Source organism: Sturnira hondurensis, unplaced genomic scaffold (assembly GCF_014824575.4).
Source record: "Sturnira hondurensis isolate 20B ecotype Veracruz unplaced genomic scaffold, ASM1482457v3 Scaffold0019910, whole genome shotgun sequence".
Taxonomy (NCBI): Eukaryota; Metazoa; Chordata; class Mammalia; order Chiroptera; family Phyllostomidae; genus Sturnira; species Sturnira hondurensis.
Window position 1 is genome coordinate 1,762,893 of NW_028092541.1, and position 12,559 is coordinate 1,775,451.

The 12,559-nt window shown below is 33.2% G+C and overlaps 1 protein-coding gene across 5 annotated transcripts in view; it reads right to left on the reverse strand.

The window, feature by feature from the left end:
- Window positions 1-12,559, reverse strand: part of LRRIQ1 (leucine rich repeats and IQ motif containing 1) — a 230,067-nt gene that overhangs the window by 29,534 nt on the left and 187,974 nt on the right. For all 5 annotated transcript variants that reach the window (XM_037028441.1, XM_037028438.1, XM_037028437.1 and 2 more), the window contains exons 24-25: window positions 8,368-8,500; window positions 5,792-5,852 (exon numbers count right to left, since the gene is read on the reverse strand). In XM_037028441.1, coding sequence (XP_036884336.1) covers window positions 5,792-5,852; window positions 8,368-8,500 — 194 coding nt within the window. The remainder of the gene's footprint in view (window positions 1-5,791; window positions 5,853-8,367; window positions 8,501-12,559) is intronic.

A 12,559-nucleotide genomic window follows, 5' to 3' on the forward strand; every position in this document is an offset into this window, starting at 1 on the left:
TCTTTGAGAGGTTTTAGAATTTTAGCTCTTATATTTGGGCTTATAATTCATATCAAATTCATTCTCAAATATGATGTTAAGTAGAAATTAAGTTTCATTTTTTTCCTTGTACATATCCAATTGTACATACTATTTGTTTACAAAATTATTCTTTTCCTCTTTTAATTGCTTTGGTACCTTTAAGAAAAATAAATTAATCTTGTAAGTGTGGTATTTTTCTGGACTCTCTTCTTTTTCCATTATTTTTCTATCTTTATGCACACAATACACATTTTTGTTTACTAGGGCTATATGGTGGTTTTTAAATCAGGTAGTATGAGTAGACTATTCTAGACCTCTTGCATTTGCATATACATTTTAAAATTTATCCATTTCTACTAAAAAGCTTTACAGAAGTACACTGAATTTGTAGATCACTTCTAGAGAATTGACATAATTTTTTATTGTTGACACTATTACAGATGTTTCCATTTTCTTCCTTTTTGCCAACCTCCACTCAGCCCCCATCCCCCTTACCTTCTGGCCATCACCACACTGTTGTCTGTGTCTATGGGTTATGCACATATGTTCTTTAGCTAATCCCTTCACCTTCTTTTCTTCAGTGCCCCTGCCCACCTGCCTCTTACTGACAATAGTCAGTCTGTTCTATGTATCCATGCGTCTCTTTCTATTTTGTTCACCAGTTTACTTTGTTCATTAGATTCCACATTTAAGTGAGATCACCTGGTATTTGTCTTTCCCCAGCTGGATTAATTCACTCAGCATAATGATCTTCAGATTGATCTACACTGTAGCAAAAGGTAAGAGCTCCTTCTTTTTTTATGGCTGCACAATATTCCATTGTGTAAATGTACCACAGCTTTTTTATCCACTAATAATATCTTACTTATAATTTGACTCTTCCTACTTATGAATATGGAATATCTCTTTGATTTTTTAAGGTAATGTTTGGCAGTTATTGTAGGGGCCTTGTATACCTTAATGTTAATATTTTCCTTAAATATTTACATTTTTAACATTGAGGTAAACAGAATATTTTAAATAAAATTGTCTAGTTTGTTTATAGGTAGTTATGTATTATATATGTAAAATTATGGCCCTGACTGGTGTGGCTTAGTAGGTTGAGTGCCGGCCTGTGAAAAAGGATCCCCAGCAGTGGGCACATGAGAGGCAACCACACATGGATGTTCCCCTCTCGCCCTTCCTTCTCCTTGCTCTAAAGATAAATAAATAAAATCGTTATAAAAATAAAATTGCATACATTGTATATTATATATGTAAAATTATATATATATATATATATTCCCTCCAATAATAGGGGATATAAAGGCCTCTTTTAATAACTACTCATAGATTTCTTTCTGAATGATTCTAACCAGCTTCTACTTTCACCAGCCACACATGTGTTTCTACATTGTTAACAGCACCTTTCAGTACCTAATTTTCTAATTTAAATTAATGTGCTTATTAACCATTACTGTAACCATTATAGTAATACAACTTCTTCATTTTAATTTTACACTTTGGTCATATAACTAGCCATCTATTTATAAACATTTATGCATTAGGCATCATCTCTGTAAATTGCCTATGTATATTCTTTTTCTGCTGTATTTCTATTTCTTTTTCATTGGGTTACCTGACTTTATATTAATCATTAGCAGAAATTCTTTTGTATTTAGATATTAAAATATTGTTAGTTTTTAGCATTGAAAATAGTTTGTCCTGTCTACAGTCTGTTAACCTTTCCTAAAAAATCTTTCATAGGAAGAAATATTTAATTTAATAAATTAAATTAATTTTTGCCATATAATTTTTACTTTTTATTTTTTACTTTGCTTATTTTATTTATTTAAGATTTTATTTATTTATTTTTAGAGAGAGGGGAAGGGAGAACATAAGAGAGGTAGAGAAACATCAGTGTGTGGCTGCCTCTCATGTGCCTCCCACTGGGGACCTGGCCCGCAACCCAGGGATGTGCCCTGACTGGGAATCGAACTGGTGACCCTTGGGTCGCAGGCTGACACTCAATCCACTGAGCAATACCAGCCAGGGAAATTTGCACTATTTTTTAAAGTATATTGTATTGATTATGCTATTACAGTTGTCCCATTCTTTTCCTCCCTTTTATGCCCCTCTGCCCTGCACCCTCCTTTCTCTAGCATGCCCCCCTCCTGAGTTCATGTCCATGGACTGTACATATAAGTTCTTTGGCTTCTCCATTTCCTATAATTTGTACTATTTTTACTTTCTCAGTTACAATAGTGGAGTGGATAAGATTCCTGATGAACTAATTATAGAAGTATTATAAGATTAGCTTATTAACTATGGACACACATGTAACCAAAACCAAGCTGCAATGTGTGTAAAGGCAGATTTAATAACAAACATTAAATTACAGTAACTTACTGTTAAATCTGTTTATATCAATTTTTTATCACTTTTTCCCAATTCTTGTTTTTTATTGAAAATTAGCTTCAGTGATTTAAATTCAATAGAAATACCCTTGTTGATTAACCAAAGTTAGTCTGTATTCACATCAGTTTATTCATATTTATTCATAGGTTAAAAGTCTTTATGTTTGTGGCTAATTAGGATTAGGTGTCAACATTCCAACTTATTACCTAAGACACACACCAGAAAAGTTACAGCCTCTAAAACTACTGCACAGTCAAACTGGTGACCAGGCCACACAACCAGCCTGAACAATTACACAAGTTCACTTTGTTACATGTATCCAAGGATGCTGCTTTAACAATAAAAAGTAATTTCAGAAGGCTAAAAAATAATAATAAAGAAATATTTCTTCACTGTTAAGTTGCAACAATATTCTTTTTTTATTTGTTCAGTTACATAGCTTTACTTTTCACATTTGAATCTTCAAACCTTCTGAATTCCATTTGTCATGAAGGGTGTGTATGCTCTCTAAAAAGTCCTTATTTTTTCTTAATGCTAGCTTCCTGAATGCCATTTACTTAACAATCTGACCCTTCCCACCTTTATCACATTATACTCCAATGTAGCTGGGTGTATTTCTGAACTCACCATTCATACCCATCGGTGTATTTGTCCACGCTGGTGCCAGCACCACAAAGTGTACTTTAGCTTTGTACTGTCCTTCCATCTGGTGGCACCAGTTGCTCTACCTTTTCAGAGTTGTCCTACCCAGTCTTGGCTTTTTATTCAGCCATATACATTTTAGAATGAGACTTTTTTCAAGTATCTAAAACACCAGCTGTAATTTTTTGGAATTGTTCTTAAGTTATAGATTTACTGGGGTACAGTTTACACATTTTATATGCGAAGTTGTTGCATCCCTGAATGGTCGACTTACTTAGTATTGTAAATATTATGATATCCCACTCAGGTTACCTGTAACAACTGAATCAGATTCCCACAGCTGCTGAAAAAACTGAAGCCTGGTGGCTCCCAGCCAAGTCTCTTCTGGAAAATATTCATTGCTGAAGAGAGCTGGCTTTCCCAAGACACACCTTTTCTGGAGGCGATGAGGAAGCATAAAATCCTGATCCAATTTCCTCATGCTGAGACAACTCTAAAGGGCCTTCCCTACTGCCAGATCTTTCTACCACTGCGGTACTTCTGTTGCCCCTGGCCCTTTCTTTCTGCTCAAGCCTGCTGCTTCCATCCTGCAAAGGAGTTGTTCCCGAAAGCTTCCCCCAATCAATGCCCTGCACCCAAATATCAAAATCTTAGAATACGGTCCCTTGAGAATCTGAACTCTACCTCTCCCTGGGAAACACTTTCTAATATATACTTGGAAACAACTAAAATGATGTTTTGTTTCTAACTTTCTTATTCATGTCAGACACACAATATGCTTTGATGATGTGGAAGACAAAGATGTTATCAAAACCCAGCACTTGAACATTTGATTATGTTTTATTCTGTGTTCACTTCTGAAAGTTAGAGAAGTGCATGATGTTTTTACTTATCCATAATATTAAGAAATAACTCTATTGTCTCGTTGGTATGCATTGTTTCTGACATAATGTTAGCTGTCAATCTATTGTTCTTTTGTAGATAATCGTTTAATTCACTAATTCTTTTATGAGGTCCAGTCCAGAGTTCATTTCAGTGATAATAATTTTTATTTCCAGAATTTCTAATAGACTCATTTGCATATCTACCTGTCCTCTCATAAAAATTTGATTCTTTTGTTTTCTAATTTTCTGTCTTTTTCTATTTGTTTGAGGATCTTGTAACACAGATGAGTGTGGCTATTTTCCTAAATTTTGTTATGTCCTGGTCCCAGTTGTGCAATTACCTGTGTCCAGTTCCCCAGCCAAGTAGAGTGTTCTCACTCCCCAACACTCCACAAGGTTTCCACTCAGGACTTTCATACTTTCAGTATGTCTTTGGCGTAGAGATACTGGATTTCTTCCCTGTCTCTACTCCCACAAAAACAAAATGTGTGTTTCTTTTCTACTACCATTCACCTTGTTTTTGTATTCAGCTATACCTCTTCAATGTGGAAAAAAAGCACTTGTCATTGCTGTGTATTTTTGGTCTATTTGTACTGAGTGTAATCTAGTGGTATACAGAAAACGAGAATTGTCAGAGCATTCATCTCACTGAACCATTTTGACTAAAAATATACCCAGTCTGTTTTCATTCATTTTTAGAACTATAACAATTAAGTGTAATATTACTTCCTTTTATCCTGGCATTTCTTGGCACTTTTGTATTTCCCATTCTTGCTCCAAGTGGCCATTCAACAATATGTCAGAAAGTGCTAGTAGGTGATATGACACTCTGCCAGAGGAATCTCTAATAAAGTGTAAGAAACTATTTGTATAGTCATTATTTCAAATTTATATTCTATAAATATTTTAATAAACACATTAATTTAGCTATTGTCCTAATTTTGCTATTTCAGGAAAACTCTTTAAATGAGTTGTTTATGAGAGTGATGGATAAAACTGTTCTGGATAACATAATACTAGTTTCTACTAGAAACTACATTATCTTCTTATATTAAATTCTACAAGGCAAATGAAATTATAATCAGTTTTCCTGGTGAATGTAGAATCTGAGCAAGGAGTATTAATTGGCTGATAGAAATGCAAGGTGTTATAAAGTTGGGGCCACTTGATGTATCTATTTTTACCTACCAAGGAGGTCATATACTTCTGTTATTGGTCAGGGTACCCTATCCTCTGGAAATTTCTGGAACACTGAGAATTTCTTGTTTAGGGGGTTCCATTTCTCTAGACTCTGTATTGGTCCTTCTCCTTTTGCTTAGGTAGGCTTCTATCTCATAGCATATAGTGCAGCTGACTTTAGCAATGCACAAACAGTTACGTTAACTAGAGCCTACACGCTACTTCAGAACTTGGTTGTTCCTAAAGCTCTGATAATTTACACTCTTATTATTTAGAGTGGGTGAGTTCATAATTACTTGTTTATTTTTATCTGGTTTAATTTTCCGAGTTGTGAGGGTACTTTGCTATTTCATTCAAACAGTCTACTCTGAACATATTCAAAAATAATTTTACTATGTAATTTCCTGAATAATTTTACTCTAAATACTATAATATGCTAATATTTAAAAATCTGCCATGTAGAATTAATATTTTAGAGTAAGATATTTTAAAATTATATTGCAAGCAGAGAAAACATATTATTTTAGTACATAGTATTTTGATGTTTCTCAAATAAATAGAGTTTGATATTTCCATAATTTATACTAGCACATGGACATAATTTAAAGTGCCAGTCACTGAGTACTGGTGTCTACAACATTTTCTGTAACTTTAAACACATTTCTTACCACAAGCTGAACTCTTCCACCATTAAGCACCTCTGGATCTAACTGAGGCAAGAAACGAGTGCTGTGACAGTGACAAAAACAGAAATCACGTTATTATATGATTTTAGAGAAAGAACATAAAAGACATGCCCAATCAAAAGTCTGGGAGCAATTAGTAATTTACAAAATGAGAGTAATAGTTTTCTTAAAAAAGGTTACAGGCAAAGATATACATACAAATTTACATATTTCCATAGTCATTTTAAATTCAACTTGACATAAAATTTAAATTTCTAAAAAAATTTAAATGCTTCTCTTCTTTGCCAAACATAAACACATAAAATAGGCAAAATTTGAAAGAAACAAGAATGATAACTAATAAATTATAAAAATATAAATATTCACATTTATGTACATATCTTATCTTATGAGTAAAGCAAATTTCCCTATTGTTAAAGTAGTTTTATTGTGTGTAATATATTATGTTAATGTTCACAATTAACTTCTGCTTAAAACTAGAACATTAACATCTGGCTATTCAAACACTTCCATTCTTGAAAATATTATTTCTTAAAATATTACTATCTATTCCTTTATATATTACATGTCAAAAGAGAAAATCCATAAACAATTGCTTGTTGTATCATATATTTAAATATAATTTACTAGGAGTAAGGGATATTGTTAAATGTGTAAATTTATTTAAACTGTATCCTGAATTATTCTTTTTTTTAATTTTTCACATTATCTATACTAAGCTTTAAAAACTCTGAACCAGACCACCTGTATCTAGTTAATATAGATGGTAAGTTATGGGTTATATTCCATTTGTTTATAGTTCTAAGGATTTCATCCTATGAATTACACTAGATTGATTCCAACTTAAATTAAATTTTACTTGCATTAATTAGAATACTTACCAAAATAAAAATTATCAAATGTTGATGGCTTTATTACTCCTTTCTCTGCTCACAACCAAATGGGACATAATTCAAATTTGAAAATGTTTGAATTTTATTTTTATTCTGTACTTTCTTCTCCATGATTTAAAAGTCTTCCATTGATATAACTGAGCATTATGAAGATTTTTAGTTCATATATATTACATTACTAAAAAGTTTGCTTTTTATACATTTTATACATAAATTTTGATTCTCATAACTGCAGGATTTTATTTGTTTGTTACTCATTTAAATAGTTATTACCTCAATGCCTGAAAACATTTCTAAAGTATCATCTACATTTAGATTCCATATTAGTTTATATATTTAATAAATGCTTAAAGTAGTATTTTTTTACTTTGGGGGGGATTATATGTAGCTAAAGTGAAAAAGTCCTGAAAATTCATGTTAAAAATGTTATTTCTGGGTTTTTATTTCCTTATAATTTTGATTCAGTTATTATGCATGTATATGCTTTATATTACATTGTTGTTGGCTGATTTTTCTGCTCAAAATTCTTATGTTGAAGTCCTAACCATCAATACCTCAGGATTTCATTGCATTTGGAAATAAGGTCTTGAAAGATGTAAATCATATAGAATGATGTCATACGGGGGGTCCTAGTCTAATATGACTGTTGTTCTTATAAGAAGAGGAGCTTGGAACACAGACGACACAGATGAGGAGCAATCACATGAGGACACACTCAGCAGGGGGCCATCTGCAAGCCAAGGGGAGACACCTCCAAAGAAACCAAACTTGCTGACTCTTTGATCTGGGATTTGTAATCTCCAGGACTGGGAGACAGTAGATCTCTCCTGTTTAAGCCACACAATTTGTGGTATTTTGTTACGGCAGCCCTAGCAAACTAAAAGATACATTAATACAACTAAAATTAATTGACCCTGTTTGTTGCTAAATAAAAAATTTACTATCTTCCACATTGTGAGCTTATCCCTATTCAGTGAGATAGATAGTAAAATATTATCATTTTACAATACTGGAGAGGAAACTGAGCATCAAGACATTGAAAATTAGCCCTGACTGGCATAGTTCAGTGGATTGAGCGCAGGCCTGCGAACCAGACGATCGCGGATCGATTCCCAGTCAGGGCACATGCCTGGGTTGCAAACCGGTTCCTTGTAGGCTAACTACCAGCAGGGGATGCACAAAAGGCAACCATACATTGATGTTTCTCTCCCTCTCTCCTTCCCCTCTAAAAGTAAATAAATAAATAAAATCTTAAAAAAAAGACATTGAAAATTAGTTACATGACTGGGCAGCATCAGGAGTAAATTATAATTTTAGCTGTCAAACATAAATGATAAAAATAACACAAAATAAAATACAACTTGCCACTTATATAATGTTTATAAGCAATTAATAAATACCATGCATTTTACTTCATTAGGAAGAATCATTTGTGTAGTTCCTCTGTTATTAACCATTACAGAAACAGAGCTTTCAAACATTTTAAAATGAAAAATATAAAGAATGATTAAATATTCTACATAAAAGGACTTTTTTATAACCTGCCATTGTAGTATATGGGCCTTTGGCTATAAAGTCATGTTTGTTTTAGCACAATTAACCTACATTTAAATTTTCAAAATATGTTTACAATAGAAAAATCTAATTTAAAGTCAATGACCTCACCATTTCATATTTCTGGAGCTACTTGTTTCATGAACTCCAACCTGTGTGGGAAGCCATGGATACATATATTCTTTATTCCTTTCTAATTTTTCATTTGCCACAGTATCCTTGTTGATAAATTCTTCTTCTTTATCTGGGAAAGACATAAGAAAAGTTTATTTTTTATTTAAAAGTATCAGTTTTGTCCAAAGAGTTAAGTTTAGGGTAATCATTTTACCATAAGAAAGGAAAAATAAAGCACTAATTCATGGAAGCTAGCTCATCTGTTAGAAAAAATGTCAGTCACTTACCTATAGAGTACTTCTGCTGAAGTTTCAAACCCACTTATTTTGAAAAATGAAGGAAATGTTTTAATGCAACCAACATTTTATAAGTGTTTTTACTTTTATAATTAACAAATTCAAAGAATCATTTTTGGCAGACTTAGAATTCTAGTATAAAAGAATATCTGCCTAGTATGATGTCTTTTCAGGCATACTGTAAGGTCCAATTGTTCTCATATCAGTTTTAGCCATATGCAGAATTTATAAAGATATTAAAGGTACTTAGAATAGAATTTTAATTTTATATAAAACTAAGCTTGTTTGTATAAGATAATATAATATTTTAAGTTAGGAATACAACTTTTATCAGGATTATATGTGCTTATTATGCCACAGTAGCTGTTTCAGAGATGGAGTGGGAACTATAGTAGCAAAATTGTTCAGGAAAATATGAAAAGGAGAAATTATATAAGGTAAAAATACAAGGTAACATATGTAAGAGAAAATAAAATAGTTCAAAAAGAAGACCTCAACTCTTATACTAAAATCTAAAATATACTGTATATGTTATTTTTTAAGGTTATATTTATTCATTTTTTAGAGAGGGGGAAGGCAGGGAGAAGGAGAGGGAGAGAAACACTAATGTGGGAGAGATACATCAGTTGGTTACCTCTCGCGCACCCCCACAGGGGACCAGCCTGCAACCCAGGCATGTGCCCTTGACTTGCTGGGGATTGAACTGTTGACCTTTGAGTGCTCAGGCCAGCGCTCAGTGCACTGAGCCACATCAACCAGGGCTATATTTGTATTTTTTAAAAAACTTATAGACACTGCTGTTACATCAGTTCCATGAGCTTCAGAGGTACACTGAAGACCTGTAGTTTTACAACCCTCTTTCATGAACTTGATTTTTCTGGCTGGTTCATTTTTGGTGCCATCACAATGTTTTGGGACTTAGTGTTGTAGGTTTGATAAATAGTACACCAGAGAAATGTGCCTCTTGAAAACTAACTCATGATCATCTAATTCACAAGCATGCTACAATTTAAAACCTGATATTTAAAATGTCAATGATTAATGTGAGCTATTCTTTTGCCATAGATCCTCATACATAGAAAGTCACCTTATCTTTTCAAGCTGTTTAGAAAACAAATGAAGCATGGCGCAAAGTGTATTTTGAATACTAGGTGCAGGAGCTCACACACTTTCACACATGCACACACACAAGCTTAGCATTTGTCATTCTGCATATGTGAGGAGAATTCAGCTGTCGTGCCTTTTTCCCTTAAAAGATGATGTTACAGTTAGTGAAGTAACTCTAGTTTTCAATCTAAATGGATAATGGAGGAACTTCTCTGGAAAGCTAAAAATGAGAATGTTTATTTCTCTAAACTCTATGCTAGTTCTAATGACATTTATGTTTCCAAAATGACCACACCGCTTGCATCCTGAGCTGAAGCCAACCCATCTATATCTGGGATACTGGAGGAACAATTACTTCACTTACAAGGGCTGACCATTGAATCCAAGATCAGGCACCGCTTTATAGGTACACAGAAACTAGAAAAAAGACTCAAACAGAGGGAAGATTTGGTGTTGCTACACCCAATTACTGCACAGCATTACGTCTCTTCACAAGCAGAGTCCCAGATTTCTATCCATTTTCTTGGTTAACTAGATCAGATGTTGGACCCAACAGTGCAGTGACAGAAAATAGTGAGGACTCAGTGACCCCCATAATAAACAGAGCACACAACTGGGCCCTTATTCTTTTCATGCAGAGAATCTTTTCGTAACAAGTGTACTTTTAGTTAAAGATAAAAATTATGAGTGTCTTCCTGTTTTTTTAAAATAGCAACACAGCCCTGGCTGGTGTGGCTCAGTGGACTGAGTGCTGGCCTGAGAACCAGAAAGTCACTGGTTTGATTCATGGTCAAGCTACAAGCCTGGGTTGCAGGCCAAGTCCCCAGTTGGGGCTGTTCAAGAGGCAACAGGACGACTGACTGATGTTTCTCTTCGCACATTGATGTTTCTCCCCCCTACTCTTTCTCCCTCCCATCCCCTCTTTCTAAAAATAAATAAATAAAATCTTTAAAAAATATTTAAAATAAGTACAAATAGTGACATATATTTATGATACTCACTTTTTAAAGTACTCATTTTGGAAAGTTTTCCTCAGCTCTACAATAACACTCTACAAACCCTAACTCAACCAAGATATTGGACAACTATCCCCAAGTAAAGATAAGAGATTTTACTGTATGAAGAGATTTTACTGTTAATATGAATTTTCAATTTGTATTAACCATGTTAACCCTCAGGCATAGATTGGTAGAATGGCATGAGCTCAGTGTGAGAAACAAAGCAAACACAGTGACAAGAGTTGGCTGGATGAACTTGAAGATACTGCAACTCAAATGCTGCAGGAAATGATTCTGTTCAGGCTAAACCATTCCAGGATCACTTCTCTCACTGAGGGAGAAAAAAGTAAGATGTACTCTTTGAAGCTTGCAGAAGAAGTCCTGCTTTCTGCATCTGGAGTAGGAAAAATAATAGTGACCTGGATTAATTACTTAACGAATCCTTATCAGCATTGAGTCAGGCAGCCCAATATATCTCTCCGTTTAGGAGCAACATCATCTGCCTGCAGAAGGTGCAACCCTTTAGCTACTGTGCTTTCCTACTGCTCTGGGTCTTGCTTCATTAATTTCTTGTATCACCAACCAAAGAAAAAGGTCGTCCTCTGATTCCTGCTCTCCCCTAATTACTGCTGTCTATATAAGCTCTTTTACTTCTAGATACACATTTGTGTGATTTTACTTAAACTAATTATTGAACTTTTTATTACAAAAACAATAGAATGCCACTATAGACAGTTTAGAAAATAAATAAAAGAAAAAATGAAAAAGAAAGTCTCCATATCCCCCTAAGTCTCCATATCCAAAGACAACCCCTGGATAACATTTTTTAAGGGATTCCCTTGCAGTTTTTTTTTTCTATAGAATTGTTTCATTTTGTTTTTTTGTTTATAAGTTTCAGTTAGTACTATAGCAAATGAATTCCATGTAATATAAATCTCATCCTAAACATACTTCTAGTGGTTTTACACTATGATGTACAAATCTATTACATAAGTTTGTAATTAACCCATTTAATTAATGTATTTGTTCAGGTGGAATTAAAAATAACATGTCTAAAACTATAAATATTTGGAGGAACTTGATATAATCTACTTTGGTCAGTAGTTTTAAAAGCTTTCGTCAATTTACCATATACTATATGAAGTTTCTCATTCTACTGAGCCCTTGGTCAACACTAGGATAATGCATATTTAAAGCTGTTGATAATTTGACAAAAATATTCAATATGATCTTAATTTACATGGCTAGTGAGATTTTACATTATCTCATAAGATTATTTATAGGTCATAGAGTATAAAATATATTTCTTGTTCTCAATTTTTTGCAGGATCTTAATATTTTCATTTTTGCTTCCAGTTGACTATTAGTGATCCTTTATCTGTATCATTGATGCAAATATTTGCTCCTGCCCATTATTCAGTTTTAGTTTCTACTCTACTTTCAAAAGGGGATTTTTTTCTCTAGAAAAACACATTTATCTATTTGCAAAATATTTTCTAAACTACAAGCCATTTCCCCCTTGTAATTTATAGGCTTGTATCTCCAAATTCAGTAAACTCATATAAAATGACATATAAAATTTCAGAGACAAATTTTATAATCTCCTAATATTTTGATTCTCAAACTAAAAGATATTGGTGACTTTTTTAAAGAAGTCTACTCTCAGTCTCTATTTCTTTTTTTTCTTTTTTTAGTCAATCTTTACCTTAAGATTTTATTTATTTATTTATCTTTAGAGGGGAAGGAGAGAGGGAGAGAAACATCAATGTATGGTTGCCTTTTGTGCAT